The sequence below is a fragment of the Mauremys mutica genome, chromosome 1, assembly GCF_020497125.1.
Source record: "Mauremys mutica isolate MM-2020 ecotype Southern chromosome 1, ASM2049712v1, whole genome shotgun sequence".
Lineage (NCBI taxonomy): Eukaryota > Metazoa > Chordata > Testudines > Geoemydidae > Mauremys > Mauremys mutica.
The window spans coordinates 135431373-135452726 of NC_059072.1; the positions used below are offsets into that span (position 1 = coordinate 135431373).

Below are 21354 nucleotides of genomic sequence, written 5' to 3' on the forward strand. Positions count from 1 at the left end.
GGGGGGGAGGAGAAATAGCGATTTGCACATGCTAAGTAATTTTGTTAGAGGCTGGCAGCTAAATTCTCCAAAGATTCTGTGTGCACTGCATGTGTTTCATCCCCACAGAGCTCCACTGGGCAGACCACACAGCCATGTGTCATCCCCACAGAGTGACTGAGTATTCTCCATCCCAGGGATGCCAGGGATGAGCGGGGCTCTCTGCTTTAGCTTCTACTGGCTGTTAAGGGCTGCTGTGGTAATGAGCATGGAGATGGTCTCTTCTGTGCTTTCAGTGGTGCTCCTTGTGGTACCCAGGTTGCATTGAGAAAGAAGTAGCCTGACTGGAAGAAGGAGGTTGGGATAGAACCAAGTGGAGTGGAAGACTCAGACTAAAGGGGATAAGGGTGGAATGGGACATGAGCAGAAAGGTCTGTAACCACAAGAGTGCAATCTCTTCCAGAACCTGGAACTGAACCCAGGATTCTTGAGTGTGAACATTCCTTTGCTGTCTAGCAAATAGCTGTGAAACCTATTGACAAAAATTTCTTCCCAGGCTAGTGTTGATCTGCATAGAGGATATAATGGCTACATTACTCAGCTGGTAGAAATCTGTGCTTTGGGCTAGAACCTTGCAGATTACCCAGCTGGGGTGTCAGTATGATTCCACATGATGGAAAAAAATTGTTTACTTTATTAAAAACTTAAGATGGATTTTTTTTAAAATGTAATTTAAAAGCACATTAATACAAAGACAGTTACTCAAAAATAGGTAATGCCAGTTTCAAACTTGTCTGTGCTATCAGTTACCCCCCTCGATTTCATGCTAGCATAATGCATATGCAATCAAAGACTATCTTTCCACAGGTGCTTGTCTCATTCATTGCATGGGATGAATGGTGCTTAGGGAATGAATTAGAATAATAGAATATCAGGGTTGGAAGGGACCTCAGGAGGTCATCTAGTCCAACCCCTTGCTCAAAGCAGGACCAATCCCCAGACAGATTTTTTTACCCCAGTTCCCTAAACGGCCCCCTTAAGGATTGAACTCACCACCCTGGGTTTAGCAGGCCAATGCTCCAACCACTGAGCTATCCTTCCCCCCCAATTAGGATTGTATAGTGAATGAAGCTGTTTTCTGTAGGACTTCTGCCTTATGTGGAGGGTATAACATAAAAGAGGCAGGTAGCATAAGGATGAGGAAGGATGGGCATTTGAATGCTACACTGGAGTATTGGATTCTGTCTCTGCCACAGAATTTGTGTAATACTGGGCAAGTCACTTAAACCAAAGCTTTTCACAGGTGGCCACTGTGGGATCCTTTTATAAGTGCCCATATTGACACCTGGAGCTGGGTGTATAACTGATTCTTCTTGTTCTGAGTACTTGTTCTCATTGATTCCACATTAGGTGTGTGTGCCATGTGCACTGTTGCCAGAGATTTTTCCCTCAGTGGTATCCATCAGGCCAGCTCTAGTGCCCTCTGGTGCCACACACTCATGCACTAGCATAAGGCGTGCTGCTGGCAATGCACCCTTTCAGGCCTGGTCTACACTGGAGGAGAAGGGAAATCGATCTAAATCAACACCCACTGGATTGAACACTGCCCGTCGATCCTGCGGGTAATGTAGACAAGCCCTCAGTTCCTTCTTACCACCCGTGACAGTTGGTGGAACTACCCCTCTTCGGCCAGGCTTCTTCTCAGTGGTTTTTGGACTCTGATTCATAGTTTAATTTAAGTATAGTTTTAGTGTAAGTGTAAACAGTCCCTATCGTTAAAGGACTCTTTGCCCCAGGGGCCAGGCATGTGTTGGGCTTCAATCCTTGTGCCTCCTGTGGCAAACCTATCCCTGGGCATCCCGCACTCCAGCTGCTTGAAGTGCTTGGGAGAAATTCATGTGAGGGACAAGTGCCAGATTTGTGAGGACTTTAGACCCTGCACAAAAAAGGATAGAGAAATAAGACTATCCTACTGTAAGCTGCTCTCTGACCAACTTCAGAGCCACGCCGCTCCGATTCTGTACTGAGCACTTCAGCCTCAATGCAAAGCGCTCCTTCAGCGCCGCGCTCTTCCCAGTGTCATTCACTAGCTCCAGTGCCAAGGAAGAAGTACAAGAAGCTTCACACTGACAGAGGGTGCTCACCGATGCAGAAGGACAAGTATGGGGAAGGCAGTGGAGAGCTACCACTGATCAAGTTGGCAAGAGCAAATGGGACACATGCCCATTTTTGCCAAAAATGTCGGGAGGGTAAAGACAGGGGACTGTCCCAAACGGGACATATGGTTACCCTATCTCAGTTCCTTCTTGCTGGTTAACTCTGACAGAGGGGTAGGAGGGTGGGTCGTGGCATGGATATGAACAACATATCTCAAACAACAACAGTTACGGAAGAATAGTAACTTTTTTTCATTGTGCTAGCAGTTCTAGGGGGAAAAAAAGCTTGAATCAAAAGTGAATTTTGGAGGGATTTTTCTAGTGAAAGAAAAAAAATTGTTTGGAGAAGTCATATTTTTAACAAAATCAAAGTAAGTAAAGGGCTACATTCGCAACATACAGCTGCTGGGGAGCAAGAGGAGGTGCTGATGGGTGCCACTGCCATCTTTACAATCTTTAGTGCAGTGGTTAGTGCACTCACCTAAGATGTGAGAGCCCCTAGTTTGTATCTCCTGCTGAAGCTGTTCCTCTTTTTATAAAAACAGCTGAATAGTCATTGGGCCAGAGAGAGAGAGACTCTAGTGTAGTGGTTTGGACCTCCATGAGTACTTGCCTCAGTTCACCCTGCTCTACCCAGAACCTGATACCTGTTCATCAGCAATGATAACCTCCCCATCTTCCTAGGGATATCAATTAAGCACTTAAATTTGTCTTAACTCTTTTTAATCTACATCTTCCTTTTGCACCATGTATGAGCCAATTCTTCACAAGCTAATTTACACTGTATTCCCCTGGAGGCTGGATTAATGTATTAACCATTTATTGATAACTACAAAACCAGTCAGTAACATGGTGACTGTTGTATTAAAATGTAGATTGACATGCTGTCTATATACAATATTTCATACAAAAATTCGTGAATTTTTTTTTGAGGGGAAAACTAGTGTAGAAGAGAGAGAGGGAAGTTCTGTATGAAGTCCAAAACAGGTGACTATAATATACTGTTTCAAAGAGTTTCTGAACACTAGATTGGTGTTAGTTGCTAGGGAAAGCAGAAATGTTTAGCACCAGGGAGAGTTTACTCTTGTTTTAAGTGGTGGTCATCTTTACTGGTTGCCATATATCAAGAGAATTTCCTTCTTGTTGGTGCTTTAAATAGGTTGAGCTTTCCATGTCCTATATTTTGTCAGCCACCAGCTGACAATAGGTCTATTTTTTTTCTTCCAGCATGTTGTGTTAATATGTTTCAATGCCACAAGTAATTGAGTTATCAGTTTGCCAATTCTTACAGGTAAGGTTTTATCAAATAGAAGCCCCAAGTAGAAACCAGCTGTATTCTACAGAAGTCATTGTAACCTTTGTTAAACATATTTCCAAACACTGTGGACTCTTGTACATTCCTCCCAAATATAAAAGGATCCTCATTCCCCACAATCTGGCCAGTAGCTACCAGATGCAGTTGCAGAAATTGGATGGTTTATGGGGTCATTTGCTTCACAGCAATTTTCTGAAATAATCTAAGAACAGATTAAAGAACTAGCTCTTTGCCAAATATCTTACTGCTTTATTTGGTAAATCCCTTTCCATAAGCATCTGACTTTTCTTCTTTGTCAATATACTTTATCCTCCCTTAAATATCTATGGAACTGCTATCTAAATACCTACAGTGTCTGGCTGAATGTTTACAGTTGGAGAATTTTTCCTACTGTTTTTGTCTGTTAGTGGATTGGGAGAGTAGGCTATACTCAGTATTGGATTGTGAGAAAATGAAGGGGGGGGGGGAATTATGGTATTAAATCTCATACTCAACACCCGTTAGGTGATCTAATTGCCTTATGTTCCTTGGTGTTGGCACAATATCCTGTAGTAAGATCTCAACTGCCATTGCCTCTTTTCTGTCCAAACCTAAGCTTTCCCAATAGTACAGCTGAAACGCTATTAAGAATATTAGTTGAGATACCAAATAAAATTTCACGAGACTCAAGAATGCCAAGGGTTCTTGAGTATTTCTACTTAGTCTATGTGGCTATTGTCACAAATGAATTTATTTATCAAAATGTACCAACTAAGTGTCTGATCCTACTACTTATTCCCAAGAGAATTCTTACACAGGTGGTCTCTGACTAATCTCATGCCAGTGAGAATAAGAATTGCTTATGGGAGTAAGGGTTACAGGATCAAGCTCTAGTTTAGCAAAAACAGTGCTCATCTGATGGGAGGCAGCTATACATACATTTTCTGGACTGATTTTTATCTGGCTAGTCCATGTACATATAAATGGTATATTAAATGTCAAGTTTATGCTTACAAATTTGTTTACTCAAACAGGAGCTATATTGTTTTAGCTGATCAGGTATTGCTGCAAAGTTGTGTCCACTCACTCTACAAGTTGCTACACTTCTGCTTTCCTCCACTAGAGACGCAGCTACAGCTGAGTGCTGGTTGGTGCCCTCTATCCTTACTCTCAGCTGCCCTCTTCTTCCTCCCTCCACTTCAGACTACAGTGGCAGTAGCTCCATGGACAAGAAGATGATCAGAGCTGGCTGACAAATACTGCAGGTGCTTACAAGATATGTTCCTGGGATGCACAGTGAATTTTTGCATTGTATAAGGAGACAGGTGATCAGTATTGCATGGAGAAGTGACAGCAGGACTGGCATATGATGGGACGAGTAGGAAGTAGTGGAGATTAGCAAATCTTGGCCCTGCAATGTTTTCAGTCGCTACAGTCCAGATCTCCATGAGTTAAAAAGTTGGACAAATCCAACCCAGATTGTAGAAAGGAGTGGGAGAGTGAGGGAGGAGATATGCTAAGTGTGGGAGGGAAGGCAGGCAGGGTTGCAGATGACATCTAATTCAACTGTAGTCCAAGTATGGCTGCAGGAGTAAAGGAATATGAGCATTTTATTGTCTATGAAGGGACAGGCCATAGCTTCCCAGGTGACTATCTTTCATACTAGGGCCCTTATCCTGCAAACAGCCACACATGCAGATAGCTTTACTTATGTGACTAGTCCCTTTGTCTTCATTGGGATTACTCATGTGCAGAAAGTTGAGCATGTTTATATGTATTTGCTGAATCAGGTCCAAGGAAAAGAAAGCAACCACTGGATACAGCTTCAGCTGGTAGTAATGCCTATTAATAAGGTTGCCTGAAACTTCCTATTATAAGACCTTGTTTTCAGTTGATTATAACTTTGCCAAACTTTACCTGTTCACGTAGAAATTTCCCATGCTGGGTGTCTGCCTCAGGCTGATTTTTTTTTTCAGCAGAAACAGTTCTTCAGCAGTTTCTGAGAACAAGAGTAGGGAAAAATATGTTGTCTTGCCCAGGTTTATAAAAAAAAATCTTTTTGAGATGCTTTAGTGCCACCATGCTTTGGAATGGGGACTTGAAATTTGGCAGTGAGGGTAGGGGCACTGTCTGGGATGTGCCTTTTGCCATCTGCCCAAATTTGGCTAAGTTATTAGTCTTTGAAAAATTGTGGTGCACACGTGCTCAGTGGAGACTTGCTAGAGCTTCACAACTACATTCCCAGGAGATTGTGTGCATTGGGCATGCTCCAGCCAGAAGCTGCAGGTGCCTGAGCAGGATTTTCCTTTCAGCTGCAGCTCTGGGCTGCCATGAGCCAGGCTTGGGCACCAGAACTGAGTGCAGGTACCCTGTTTCACCTGTGCTTTGAATGCCCACCCCTGCTGGTGCCTGGGTAGTCTGGAGAAGGAATCCGCCTGATTAAAAGCAGGGAAGACAAGAACCCACCTGGATGAGGGAGGTGGAGGAAGTTGTTAGAAAAGGTGTTTTATCCATGGTAGCATGAAGGCTTCCATGATAGACCCCAAACTGTGGCCTTGCAGAGAGCAGAATTGGTGACAGTTTCTGTTGTGCCGGGTTGAAAATAGGTCTATCTGGGGAGTCCCCCCCATTGCTGGAAAACATTTCTCGCCACATCCGGGTGAAGAGACCACTCATGACTAGAAGAACTTGCTGAGGCAATCTGCTAGTTCCTTTTGTGCTCCCAGAAGGTACCAGGCCTCGAGACTGAGTGAGTGGGCTATGCAAAATTCCCACAGTTGAATCACTTCCTACAAAGGCGGGAAGAGCAAGCTCCTCCCTCCCTGTTGAGATAAAACATGGTAGCAATGTTGTCCATGAAAACAAATGTCTGCCCGTAATGTGCAGCAGGAAGGCCTGACAAGCCAGGAGAATTGCTCTGAGATCTCTGACATTGATGTGGAGAGAGTTCCTCTGAAGACCAAAGTCTTGAGTTTTGAGGGGCCTTAGGTGGGCTCCCCACCCTAGCGATGACACGTCTGAGATCAGAGTTATTGATGGTAGAGGCCGTATGAAGGGAAATGGGTCCATCTACCAATTGATGGAGACCAGGACCCGAGAAGGCACTGTGAGTACAGAGTCCAGATGGTATCAATTTGGTGAGCAGACTGAAGGGCCCTGAGGCACAGCCTTGCTTGCTGCACTACATATGTGCATGAGGCCATGTGTCTAAAAGCCTCAGACAAGTTCTGACTGTTGTTGATGGATGGCCCTTGAGGTGTGTTATTAGGGACATGATTATCTGAAACTGACCCTTTTGTAGGTAGGCTCTGGCTTGAGTGGAGTTGAATACCACTCCAATAAACTCTATCCTCTGCTTTGGAGTGAGGGTAGGTTTTTGTTTTTTTTTCCAGCATCTATCAGGTGCCCTAGGGCCGTGAATGTTGACTGGATGAGCCGAATTCTACCCAAGCCCTGGATTGGCCCTTGATTAGCCAGTGGCTAGATAAGGGTAGACCTGTAACCCTAGTCTTCTCAGAAAGGCCACTACAGCCATACGTTTTGTAAACACCTGCAGGGCTGCAGACAGGCCAGTTGGTAGTGTGCGTGGTCCATGACGAATCTGAGGAACCTTCTCTGATGTTGGAATATTGATATGTGGAAATAAGCGTCTCTTAAATTGAGGGCGGCGTATCAGTCCCCAGGATCTAGGGAAGGGATAATGGATGCCAGGGTGACTATATGAAAATTTACTTTCTTGAGGATAGCTGTTGAGGTGGTGTAGGTCTAGAATTGGTCTGAGACCTCTCTTGGCTTTTGGGATTAGGAAATAACGGGAGTAGAACCCCTTCCCTCTTAAATTCTGTGGAACCTCTTCCACAGTCCCACCCAAAGGAGAAATTGAACCTTCTGGGCCAAAAGTTCTTCATAAAAGGGGTCCCTGAAGAGGAACGGGGAGGGAGAGTGTGAAGGAGGTTGTACCTCACTTCCACTGTACCCAATGTTCCATAGTGACACGAGGCCATGTACTAAGTGGGAGAGGCAAATATGAAAACAAGGGGGAAACGGGCTGGCATCATGGGAACTAGTATGACTTTCTCAACCAGCCCATCAAAAGGTCTGCTTAGAGCCCCTTGGCTGTCTGGGTGGGGCAGACATTGACGCTGAAGTAGAAGGAGGGTGGTGGTCTATGCCTAAACCCCTTGTCTCTTTTCTCTGCAGATCCCGATGGACAGGCAGGGCAGAGAACCGAATGTGCTGTTGGGGTCTGTAATGCTTCCTTGAAGTTGCTGTTGTGTAAACCAAGGGACTTAGGGATCACCCTAGAGTCCTTTAACCCATGAAGCTTTGCATCAGTCTGCTCTCAGAAGAGCGAAGCTCCTTCAAAGGGTATGTCCTGAATGGTTTGCTGGACCTCCTGCAAGAGTCCCAAGGACTGCAACCATGAATTCCTATGCGTGGCTACTGCCAAATCAGCCACATCCAATGCAGCTTACAGCGAGGCCCTCACTACTGACTTGCAATTCTGAGCTGTAACCCCCAGTAGAATACACTTTTCTAGCAAATAAGTTCAACATCTTGGAGTCCTTTGCTGTTGGCATTGCACCCTGATAACCCTGCCTTTCTCTTTCATTGGCCGCGGATACCACCAAGGATTTGGGGGGAGAGGGGATGAATTTGTACAATAACTCATAACCCTGGGCAGGAACAAAGTACTTCACTCAGCCATTTTTGATATGGGGGAGGGGGGAAGAGAAGAGGGGGGGTCTGTCATCAGGCTTTAACAGGGTCCATAATGGCCTCATTAAGAGGCAGGGCTACTTTTGCAGGTCCTGCAGCAGCTAAAATATCAACCAAGATGTGGGAGGACTCTCTTACTACCTCCATCTGTATGCCCAGATTTAAGGCCACCCTTTTCAGCAGTTCTTAGAGTGCCTTATAGTCAACCAGGGGAGGCGACACATCCGCTCCTGAAACAGCCTCGTAAGGGGAGGAGGAAGAGACCAGCACCAGCTGTGGACATTCTTCGTGTTGGGCTGGCTCTTGAAGTTCTGTGCTGGGCTTAGTACCAGAGTCCAGATCAGCTGCTGCCAGATGGGACATTGGTGCTCTGTGTCGTGAGGCCACTAAATAGAAGCACCTAGAGTAAGCTCCTGAAACGGGGGAAATCCCCAGAGGTTCCAAAAGGGCCACTGAGAAGACATAGGTCCCCAGTGGCAACTTGACCATGCACTCAATGGAATCCCTGTGCCTCGGTCCATGTAAGGGTAGGAGTGTCCTGGGGAGTGGCAGGAACAATTCCTCGGGTGAGAGGAATAAGACCCAACCTCTGACTCAGAGGATGAAGAGGCTCTGTCCGGTGACCACGGAGGTGCGGTTCCCACCGGTACCAGAGACCAGTGCTGTGGTGAAGATACCTGTACCGTGGCCATCATAGCTGGTTTTCCTTTTGATGGTACCGAAGGGCCGAGTGCCAACGATGGCCTGAAGCAACAGGCTCCATCCTGCCCAACGGCACCAATAGCACCAATTCTTGTACTGACGGAGATACCAGTACCGACTGCGCTAGAAGGTCTCTGGCCACAGCGAACGCCTCCGGCATGGTTGGCGCCAAGATAGCATCGGTACTGTGCTATAACACAGATGGTTCATCCAATACTGGATTCAACAGTGCCTGCGTAGGTACTAACTTCTGCAGTACTGAAGCAAAGGAGTGGCCTGACTTAGGTTGCACTCTACTCTGGTCCCCATGCCTGGCCATCTTTGGTGCCGGGGATCAACTCCTCTCGGCCAGTTGTTTCATGTGCCTTTTCCTAGGTATTGAGGATGGTGAAGGGTGCCGGGACTCTAGTACAGTAGAAAGAGCATTCCTTGCTGACACCGAGGCACTCTGGGCCACGTGAGACTGGCCTGGCCCACAGGGAGATCTTAGTGCCAGCTCCATGAACAAAAACTTCAGCCTGGCCTCTAAGTCCTTTTTTGTGCGAGGCTTAAAGTCCCTGCAGATCCGACCATGGTCCCCCAACATGAGCTTCTCCCAGGCACTTTAGGCAATTTCAGTGTGGGTCATTCAGGGGCATAACCTTATTGCAGGAGGCACAGGGCTTGAAGCCCGGTGACTGAGGCATGCTTCGGCACTGGATAATGAATGAAAACTCTGCTAACTCTCTAAGTTTAAAACTTTCCCTAAAACTGAGTAAACATACTAAAAATATGTACAGATCTGTAACCGTGAAAACCAATAGAGAGAGCTTGCCGAAGCAAGAATAGCAGTTCCAGTGACCATCAAGGGCAGTAAGAAGGAACTGAGGGGGCATGGGGTTGGCTGGGGCCTTTCTACCGACACTATGAGCATGGCGCTCAAGCCACCCCAACAGGTACCACTGAGAGAAAAATGTCTGGCAGCTATGTTAAGTGCATGCATGTACCGAGAGTGGAATGCACATGTGCAATCCTGTAAAGAAGAACCTCCATTTCCAGGCTCTGAACCTATCTCCCCAGTACCTACAGGGTCAGCTCCCCCAGTCAGAAGAGGCAGACACTCATTGGACTCCAAAATTGGTGCTTATGTGTCACAGCTCAGAGACACTCAGCAGCCCCAGTGAAATGTTCATCTACCATGGTACCAGCTGCAGTCTAAGCATAGCCCATGTCAGAAGGATGCATGGCCCAGACTTAGTTGGGGTCCAGTGCCATATCAGTGACCTTTCTGGAACCCTTGAGCTTTCCCTCCTTATTCTAGGTCATCCCCACACATGTCACATACCACTTCTTTAGCGGCACTTTGCGAGCACCAAAGTCAACCCACCCTCGGTTCCAGGCCTAGTTGCATGCGTGAAGCTGTTAGCTTTCAGGAGTCACCCCTGGAGGAATTGGAAGAGATTCAGCCTCACTAACCCTTGGCTTCCTCTTCTCCATTCCCCACTGAGGTGGTGATAGAGGCTGTGGCTCCACTTTCTTGATGATTACAAAGCCCATCAAGAATTGTTGAAGGGGTTGACTGTGGCTCTGGCTATCCAACCAGAGAAGTAGCAGGTAGTCTTGGGATTGAGTGCACAATTTTTTTACACTTAGGAAAAGTGTAAGTAATTCTTGTCTCTAGGCTGTGCCTCCCGGGGGATGTTACTCACCTTAAGGGTTCAGCAGAAGCTCCTCAGTGGGGGTGAAATTCACTTCTGTGCAGAGAGTCAGCACAAGTCCTGTGCCCCCCTTAAATCTTCAAAATAGGGCTTAAGTGGGACTGCATAGACCTTTTGGCTAGACCTGAGCACAGGGTCATTTCACCCTGAGCAATGAATCCAGAAAGATGAAAAAACTGAGGCCTAAATACAACTAATATTTTTACAATTTCTTGTTGTGTAAAAATAGCTCTACGCTCTTCCAAAACCAATCACTTCTTACCTAGCTTTGCCCAGCCCAGTCCCAGACTCTTGTTTGGAAGACAAGGCAAGGTGGAATAGTTCATAGGACTCAGGAAGAATCCTTCTCAGAGGGCCATAACTGCTGGCCACAGGGTTTTTTGTACCATCCTCTGAATCATCTGATTCTGGCCACTGTCAGAGACAAGATACTGGATTAGATGAGGACTACTGGTCTGATTCAATATGGCAATTCCTATCTTCCTGTATTGTGAGTACACCAATTAACACAAGCCAGTACATTTAGCACTCTCTATGCTATCTAATGCTACAGCCCATCTGTGCCTTTAGAATGCTCCCAGTCTCTGAGTGCTATGGTTGACATTCCAGCCTGGTCTCATGCTTCACAGGCAAATGCACCAGACTTGTAAAAATAAAGCTTCATTCATCCGTGTGGGAATCATGAGAATTTAAGTGAAACAGGTGCAGAAGATACTTTGTCTTGCTGTTTCAGCATAAATCATCCATATCGGCCCCTTCCCTCCTCACATAAGCAGGGACTTTCCATGAGGGCCCATTATCTCCAAAAAAGGATGCAATCAGGCCGAAAATATATATTTTTTTTAAGTTCTCTGATGTGCAAGATATGGGACTCTATGAAGGAAGAACTGGATGGGGCAGCTGGCTGCAAACAACATTGATGGAGAGGGCAGAACAGACGAAAGGGTTGTTGCTTGGACCAGCACAATGTTTGGTAACTGTTTAGCAGATGTGTAGGTGTCTGGGTGTTAGGTAGGGACAGGGGGGGCTGCCGATTTCTCACTGTGCCTAAGGCAGTGAAGAGCCAATGCTACCAAATAGCAGCCAATTTTCTAACAACCTCCAGAGCATCCCTCCTCAGGAAAAATCTGTGGTGAGGGATTGGGGCGGAATTCAATGAAGTTCACTTTGCAGAAATCCACTGGCTCTGAGTTTCATGTATGCACTATCACTACTGTTAGGTATTGCTGTACATGGCAGAGTGAAGGATGAGCTAGGTCTGGCTTGTTGATTTAAGGACCTGATGCTGCAAGGCCTCCTTCACCTATTGAAGTCAAAGGGAGTTCTATGCACGGGTGGCTTGCAGAATCATGACCCGAGTGATGCAGACAATGAAGTGGCTTGCATTTGGCGTGGGACAAAGTCCAACAACAAACAGAAGAATGCCTATTCCCTGAAGTTGCCTCCTTAGGCTGTGACTTTATGGCAGTGATAAAAATGTGATGATGCTGAAGAAGACAGTGTCACTGGAAGGGCAGATGCTCAATGAGGTGGAAAGATAAACTGAGGAGTCATACATCTGTGATTTCAAAACCCAGTGAAGGTGACAGAAGCAGCCCGGTATATTTCACTGCATTGCAAATGTCTGACATATTTATTAGTTGCAAAACTGCAGTTTTGATCCTGTCCTCCTTACTCAGGCAAAACTGTCACTCACATCTCAGCTCAAAATACCAACTTTCCCCTATTCATTTTCCCAAGACTTGCATCTTGTTTCAATACAAAACTGAAAGTTGGCCCAGGTTCCTTCCCATACTTGCTATCTACCTAAGAATTTACACTACGGTAGCTCAGCAGTTAGGCCTAGGATCACACACTAGTATTTTCACTTAAATATTGGTCACTAGTCTTCAGAGAAGCCAGGGCATGAACTGGAGCCTGAGTGGTGACAGAAGCTCTTCCCATCGGTTCCCTATATCAAAGGCCCTTCCATCAGCCCCAGCAAGAGCCTATACGGCCTTCCACTCTTGTGTCTTCATTCTGCCCTCTATGCCCTATGTGTCGTCATGCCTGGCTTGTGCCCTCCTGCTTCTTCCCTTCACCTTTTTCTCTTCTTCCATTTTCCTTCCAGTTGCTTGCACCCTTCCCTTACCACCTCCTCCTCCTTGCTCCCGTCCTGCCCAAACCTCTCTTTGTATCATGTGCACCTATCCCCGTTTTCTATCATACAAATGCAACTTAAAATACCATTAAACCTTTAATGAAAAATCCCCCACAGCCAGAAAACACAACCTTCCGCAGAACCTCAAGCCATCAAATTATCTTCTCTTTGTGTCTCTCATCCCTTCCACGCCCTTCCACCCTCCCTGGGTTTTGCCTTCCTTTGTCCTGATTTATATGGTAGAGACTGGAGCCATCCATTCCAGGGACTCTCCCCTGCTTCGCCCCTTGTGTCGCCATTTACACCTGTGTAATGTGCATGTAAAATGCTAGCAAATCCGAATTCTCCAATCTTCCACACTGGAGTCATTATTTACACTTGCTTTACTCAGGCATGAATGATGACCCAAAGTGCAAGGCAGGGGAAAATTAGGCCCTACTTGCCTTGGAAGCACCTAATGTACTTTTGTGTGTGTAGCAGGGTGAAGTGCCCTGTGGGCTGCAGAGTCTGGAGCTACGCTAACCTGATTGCACAATGAGCGCCACCTGAGGGGAATCAGGAACATTCCCCATAAAGAGCCAAAAGTGGCTCTAATGATTAGAATGAGAGGCAGGTTTGAGTGGTGATAAAGCCCAGCTGGTGAAAGGGCTGGAGAGAGACCCTGGCAAAAGGAGGGAAAGCTCAGAGCGTAAGGAAAGCTCTTCAGGCAGGAAGGCCTGGGAGAGAACCTGATTAAACAGGGAAGAGACAGAGACCCAGAGGAGAATTTAAGAGGCTGGGCAGGTAGTGGCCTAGGGATAATTGTGTCACAGGGAAAAGAGCAGACCTAGCTGTTGAGTACAGGGCCCTGTGCCAAAATCCAGCGTAGGGGTTATTAACCCTAGCAAGGGAGCTTCAGGCTGAGCTGAAGACAGGCTGAAGAAGAGCCTCAGAGCAGAGGCAGGATTTTTTAGTTTGTATTTAAAAACATTTTGGGGACTTTCAGGTTAGGCAATTGACTCCGGAAGGGGTGGACTTAAGATGGTGACCCGACCAAAGGACTGAGGCTCTGTACGAACTGTAGGAGCAACCGTCAGTAGGGGGCACTAGCCTAGCGAGAGAGCTGCTACTCCATGCCTGGCCGTGAGGAGGTGCTTAGTGGTGAGTGATCTCATTTACAGGGTGCTATGGAATAACAAGGAACAATATAGGAAGTAGGGTTGCCAACTTTCTAATAGCATAAAACTGAACACCCCTGCCCTGCCCCGCACCTTCCCCAAGGCCCTGCCTTTTCTCTGAGGCCCCACCCCTGCTTGCTCCATCCCCCATCCCTTTTTGGCAGTATCATTGCCAAACATAAGCGACAGAATATCTTTGCATGCTGGCAGAACAAGCTTCTCACCTATCATATGTGGGTTCTTGGCATGAATGATTCACTCTCCCCCACCCTCACTCTCCCCCACCCTCACTTTCATGGGGCTGGGGCAGAGGGTTGGGGTGCGGGGGGAGCAGGGAATGGGCTCTGGTTGGGGGTGAGGGCTCTGCGGTGGGCCCAGGGATGAGGGTTTTGGGGTGCAGGAGAGAGCTCCAGGCTGGGGCAGGGGGTTGGGGTGCATGGGGGGCTGAGGGATCCATCTGGGGGTGTGGGCTCTGGAGTGGGGCTGGGGACAAGGGGTTTGGGGTATAGGAGGGGGCTCTGGGCTGGGGCACAGGGCTTGGGTGGTGCGGGAGGGAACTCCAGGCTGGGGCATGGGGTTGAGGTGTGGGAGAGGGTTTGGGGTGCAGGGTCCCAGTGGCACTTACCACATCTCCCTGGAAGCGGGTGCCAGGCCCCTGCAACCTCTAGACACATGGGCGGCCAGGAGGCTCTGTGCGCTGCACCCGCCCCAAGGGCCAGCTCTGCAGCTCCCATTGGCCGGGAACTGTGACCAATGAGAGCTGTGGAAGCGGGCAGGGAGGCTCCACATGCTGCCCTCGTGCCTGCAGGCGCCACAGCACAGCCAATGGGAGCTGTGGAGCCAGTCCTTGGGGCAGGGACAGCACATGGAGCCTCCCTGGCTGCCCATGTGTTTAGGGGCTGCAGGGACCTGCCGCCCACTTCCAGGAGTCGCACAGCGGGGGCTCGGCGCTAAGGCAGGTTCCCTGACAAGACCAGATATTCTGGTCGAAAACCGTACGCCTGGCAACCCTAAGAAGGAACCTGTGAACGAACCTGGGCTATTTCAAGCTTGTAATGAGAACCCAGACCAGATGAGTTTGACCTGATTTGTGCCTACAGAACAAAAATGTATGTAAGCCATACATGTAAGACACAGGCTGGTGGTGGGGTTGAGTTGGTAACTTCAGGTATATGCACTCTATGTGTAATGTATACATGCCATATAATTAGCACGTAGCTACTCATGTACAGCTAACATGAAAATGGCCCCTTTCACATATCAGAGCTCACTTGTATAAGCTATGTCTTAGGGGTGTGATGTACATGAAAGTCAAAAGAAACATTATTCAGAAGCATTAAACAAACTGGGCCTGATTTTCCTCTCCCATTATTCTCTCCTTTGAAGTCATAGTCATGCATGAAAAGAAAATCTGTAAAATCAAACTCACATAGCAATGTTGTAACAAATGTTGTTGTTATGGGATCTCAGGAAGCAACAGTGAACAGTCTGAACAATTCCATGTAGGAGGGTGTCAGAGACTTAGATGATAGCTGTGCTAAGTTTTTCTATGAGCAACTTCACAGCTGGGCTTTGCTGTGAGCTGGAATGGCTAGTGGAAAGCAAGTGCACAGAATACAGAATCAACAATTGGTTCTATGAAGGAGGACTAATGAATGTAACACTGAGAGCATGAGGCCAAAGGGAAATTTGAGATCCTTTTGTGTGATTAGTTTTGGGAGGGGAATATGGACAGAGAGATAATAGAGGAAAAGAACTTTACAGACCCAGCTGTGGAGGGAATCACATGAAAAGTTGACAGGCAGATTGTAATGTGCTGGCTGATGTTTATGTGCAACCCTGCCCTCTGCTGGACAGACTCAATCTTGTGAAGTATTTGTGGTTCTAGTCCCATTAGAGGCTATGCAGTAGGGCAGTGGTTCTCAAACTTTCTGTACTGGTGACCTCGTTCACACAGCAAGCCTCTGAGTGTGACCCTCCCCTGCCCCGATAAATTACAAACACACTTTTTTATCTTTAACACTATTTTAAATGCTAAATTTATATCTCTGTTGTTTAAAATTAATTTCCTTTTTCTCACCGCTTTTAAATTAAGACTACAACACATTTTAATCAAATTATTGTTAAAAATAACTTTTTTCTGCTTATCAATAGTTACTGTTAAGTAGAATTTTATTTTAATACTTGACAGTAATTAATCATTGCAGCCAAAAAAAATCAGTGAGATGGATGATGCTGTTCATTTGGCACAAGAAGTTTTTTTTTCTTGGCCTTGTGTTAGAAAGGGCGCATCTGATGTTGTCCTTCACATCAAGCTGGTTTCGGGATTTCATCTTTATTGTGGGAAGGCTGAAGAACCCACTCTTGCATTTATGGGTAGTGGGAAATAGCAGAAGGACTTTCAGGGCCATTTCAGACACCAGTGGGTATTCACTTACAACTCAACACCGGAACTAGTTTGGAGGCAGCTGTGTGAGTTTTGCTTTTGCTCCATCATCACTGATCATGTCGACAGACTGTTCCTGTATGTGAATATCTTCAGCAGGTAACTGCTCAGTGAAAGGGTTCTCCACCGGAGAATGAAGTGTTTCTGGTAGCACTGGGAAATAGTGGGAGAGCTCTTAATGAAGGGCTCTCTGATGTTCACTGATAGCTGACTTGAGAGCACTATCAATGTTGACTTCCTCCTCTCCGCTGAATGAGGAAAGTGTCGGAAACATGCCATATCTGGGTCCAACTGCACCACAGATCCAACTTCAATTGGAAGGTTCTGATTTTATTAGGACTATCAATGCTGAATATTTTCCCTGAAGTGACAGGTTGAGGTCATTAAGCCTATCAAAGATCTCAAGCAGAGAAGCCATTTTCTTGTCACTGAACTTTTTGTTAAGCTCTTGTTTCTTTTTTTGCAGGAAAAACTCTATCTCTTCACGAAGTATAAAAACGCACTTTAATGCACGTCCCCTAGAAAGCCATCAGACTTGAGTGTGGAAAAGCAGAACTTTGTATTCACCACCCATGTCGTTGCAGAGCACTCGAAAGAGACGACTATTCATAACATATGCCTTAATGAAGTTCACTGCTCACTACATCATTAAGATACATTGACAATGTACTTTACAGCTAGGACTTGATGATGGATTCCACAATGAGCGACAATCACATTAGGTGACATGCACTTTACCTTCTTCTGAAAGCCAGACTGTGCACCCATCAAAGCTGGAGCACCATCAGTACATATACCACAAACATTTTTCCAGTTAATGCCATTGCTTTTGAAAAAGGCATTCATCTTATTGAAAATATCCTGTGCTGTTATGGTTGTTTTTAAGTTGTTCACAGAATAAGAATTCATCATTAACATCCCCTGCATTAACATACTGTATGAACTATCAATTGTACGCAATTAGTAACATCAGTAGTTTCATCAAGTTGCTGGCTGAACATACTAAAAGCAGAATGTTTAATTTCATGCACAGCTTGTTCTTTGATATCTTCAGACATCTCACATATCCTGCATTTCACAGTATCATTCATATAGAAAACATATTAAGCTTTTTGGCAGTATCATTGCCAAACATAAGCGACACAATATCTTTGCATGCTGGCAGAACAAGCTTCTCACCTATCATATGTGGGTTCTTGGCATGAATGATTCGTAGAGACACAACATAAGAGGCTTCCACAGCTGAGGACATTTGCTGTCAGAAACTTCCACCTGCATGAAGCCTGGCTTTCTTGGCCACTTCTTCTCTACGTTTGAAAAAATCCATGTTTTGATGTTTATGCTCAGGATGTCTAGTTTCAAGATGTTGCTGCAGTTTGCATGGTTTCATTGATTCAGCAGACAAAACTTCGCAGCAAATGATGCATTGTGGATTTTCAATAACTGAGGTAATGATGCTGGTAAAACCAGGTTTAATGTAAGACTCAAGGTACTTTAGCTTTTTAGCAGTAGAGGTGACCATTATTTTCAGGAGAAAATATGCACCCGTGTGTCTGACTGTTACATTATAAATTACTTTCTCTCCCCCTGATCTCAGTGTTCTGATTAGTTGCGTTTAATGTATCTCTTCAGATGCTGAACAATCAAGCCCTCTTATATTGTCTCAATCCCAGGGTCGGCCTTAGGGAAAATGGCACTCTGGGGGAACTTCTATTTTGGTGTCCTTTGGAGGCAGAGCAGGGCTGGTGTGGAGTTGGGCTGGCTGTACTGGGGCTGACAGCATGCAACCCCCATGTAACCATCTTGCAACCCCCTGAGGGGTCACGACCCCCAGTTTTAAAACCTCTGCAGTAGTGTAAACCCTTTGCCACTGAGAACTAATGGAATTTCTCCTGGTAGCTCAAGTGATGGAGGTTTGTCTGTTTTGGAGAGAGAGGTCCTTAGTTCTCCATACTATTTTATGTATGTGTGTGCACGCTTTGGCTGTTTGACTATCATGCCTTGCCAGAACACTTATTACTGCACAAATACGCCCACAAACAGTTACTGGCTCAGAAAGCAGTGGCTTCTCATCTGAATCATTTACCGTGCAATTCTCATCAGAGCCTCAAAAGGAGGGATATATTGCAGATTCACAATCTTGGTGACAGAATGCTCTCTCTGCACAATACTCAGTGGTTGGAAGGCAGATAAGTTTTCCCTTCTCTTGCCAAGCCAAACCTACTGAAAAATGTGTCTGGCACTATTAGGTATATGAGATAGCTGTAGAGGGCTGAGGAGCATTTAACTATCTGTCAGCAGTGTAGGCCTAATCATTTTGTTGCCATAGGTAAGCTGCTGTAGGGATGTGTGGAATATTGTGTCTCCGCTTCCTATATTTGCCAATTGATAGAGTTAGTTTAATGCCAAGATATTTAAAATCTATTAAGTGGTGTGTTTAATAAAAAACATTTAATACAATATATTCCCTGTCTTCCTTCCTTTTTTTTTTCTCTCCTTTGCTCTATTCTCTTCTCCTCTTGGATCTTGCCTGCTTTCTCTCTCACCTTCACCATTGATGACTCTCGTTATTCCCATCCCTGTCACTTATGCCATCTGCACTCTTTGCGCTCCGTAACAAACTTGCTCTTCTACTCTGTTCCATTCTCTTCTGCTTAGTGCTCCATCTCGCCTACTCACTCCCATTGAACAGTGCAACAGAGCTGGGTGAGGTGATTCAGAATCACTGGCATCCCCGGGTCTATGTAACTGGTGTTGTCCAGGAATCTCTCTTAACCCATCAATTCCAGTAGAAGGGTGAAGGATTCTCCTCTGCACAAACCAGGGGAAGTGGGAAGTGGCTGGGTGTCAGCAGGGGAATAGCAGTGAATTTCTAGGTCTCTATAGTTTGTTCTAAACCTATGTGAAGAAATTTGTCAGATGTTTCCCCAAGTAAACTGGGGGCTCTGGGTAGCTGCCAGACAGTTGTGTTCACATTCTGATGGATTTAAATTAATTTTTTAAGTAGAAAAAGGCAGGGGAAAATAACCTTAAAACTGCAGAATGTTCAGAAAACCCTCCATCTCATCCCAGGGCCTCAGCTTAGCTGGAAAATTGCCCATGGAAGTGTTATCCTTTGTCCCCATGGCTCCTTCTTATGGCCCCTCACCCATATGGCTGCTTCCTTCCTTATTACCCCTCTACTTCCTCCCCATCTCTCCTCCCTCCCCTCCATGGCTGCTTCCCCTTCTGCCTCATTTCCCCTCCCCACCCCATGGCTCCTTCTCTCTCCACTCCTGGCTTCTTCACTTTTCTGCCTCTGCTTTTGAGTGCCTCCAGTTTTTGGATGCTTGGCCTGAGACACCAAGGGCCAGACTTTCTGAGGGGCTGAGCACTGCGGCTCTCATTGTCGTCTGTTGGAGCTGTGGGCACTCTGTGCATTCAGAAAGAAAAAGAAGCTGTTCACCAAGGCAACACTATTTAATCAACCAAAGTATCCAGAGTTTACTGCCAACAATATGAATTTAAGTAGACCACATTTAAGAAGAGGGTTGGGGGGAAGACAAATGCCAGCAAACTAGTGAAGTCTTCCCTTTGCCCTTCTAGAATCCTTCCTAGGTGATTGTTGCTAGTATTCTTGGAGACCTGAGTCTCTCTTGCCCTGCACCTTGTACACTCACTTACACCAGTGCAGAGTGGGTGGATAGCGGTCATTCTGACTTGGTAACATTTTACAGCCACTTTGCATTGGTATAAATGCCTATGCAAGGTACAGGGCAATGGAGAACCAGGAGGAATAAGCTGTTCGTCTCCAAGCTGACTGCTGGCAAACTGACACCCATCTCTCCTGCTTTTCTGCTCCCTCCAATTTAGCAAGACGCTGGTTAATCTCATCAAGGAACTTGGGAAAGTGAACACAAGAACTTTAATTTCTCCTTTTAATTTTTCCATTCAATAATGCAAGGTGGCAAGAAGCCAGCACCAGGGGCAGATGGAAAGGATGCCCTAGTGGCTGGGGAGCTAGCCTGAGACCCAAGTTCAATATCCAGCTATGCTGTACGCTTCCTGTGTGACCCTGGATATGTCACTTTGTCTCTGTGCCTCAGTTCCTCATCTGTAAAATGGGGATAATAGCACTGCTCTGCCTCACTGCAGTGTTGCAAGGATACAAACATTTCAGATTGTGAGGCACTCAGATACTGTGCTAATGAGGACCCAATAAGATCTAAAATAAATAGTTTCCCCTGTTGATTGTATCACAAACGAGTGTAGAAGTGTGTGCCTCACAGCTAGACTCTGACTTTTTTACCCTTTCCCACGTTCCTTTCAGTAGGACATGAGCCCTGTGCTAACCGTTCAGCTCAAGCTATTTTATTGGCAGATGTTACCCATAAATGTCATGGGCCTGATACTGTCATTTGTTGCTCCAATTTGCACACCATCTCCACACCTAATAGAGTTAAATGTCCTCTTCATTTCATAAAGAACAAAGTAGGCCCAGCTCTACCCCATCTTGCTATTTGAATACTATACATAACTCTTAAAATTCCATTCTGTAACTAGTCGTTTACAAACAGACACATGTAGGACAAAATAGCTGCATGGTCTTAAACTACATTTCCCAGAATACCTCTGGTCTAGGGTCAGGGGTCACACCCCCTTCTCAGGGATAAAGGCTTCAGTCTAACATGTGCATTACTTTATAGGGGATGCCTGTTGCAAGGAGAGCACCTGAGCCAGCAACATAGTTCCAGCTCTCGTTGATCATTCTATGGCATAATCAGACATACAGTCCCCTTCGACAACATCATGCTAAAGTAGCTCTTTGATGATCTGCCCATAGTTTAGGTTACTCCATAGAAATAACTCCTTTGATAACACCTCACCAATCCATAAAAGTACAGGCTTTTCAAGTCTCTCTCCATGTTCAGTGTATTCCCGGCCTCAGATTAAGATCTATAAGTTTCACATCACACCAAAACAACAGAGAGAAATTGCTGACCAGGGAAAGGAAAAAAATAAAACCACACCTGTCCATTTCTCTGTCCTTCTCTTGGGCTCTCACTCCAGCCACCTCTTCCAGGC

At 45.9% G+C, this 21354-nt stretch overlaps 1 protein-coding gene across 3 annotated transcripts in view; it reads left to right on the plus strand.

Moving 5' to 3' along the window:
• The window catches only part of TIGAR (TP53 induced glycolysis regulatory phosphatase), a 40836-nt gene extending 22381 nt beyond the window's left edge, over positions 1–18455 (plus strand). The window contains exons 6-9 of one of the 3 annotated variants that reach the window (XR_006574875.1): positions 1390–1601; positions 4553–4694; positions 7630–7797; positions 16757–18455. Coding sequence is in view for 2 of the 3 variants with exons in the window: in XM_044996962.1 (XP_044852897.1) it covers positions 1390–1601; positions 4553–4682 (342 nt within the window). In the remaining variant the exon portion in view is untranslated. Of the gene's footprint in view, positions 1–1389; positions 1602–4552; positions 4695–6035; positions 7594–7629; positions 7992–16756 lie in introns of those variants that run through there. The other 2 variants (XM_044996962.1, XM_044996975.1) reach the window with 2 other exon arrangements.
• Positions 18456–21354: the final 2899 nt, after the last annotated feature.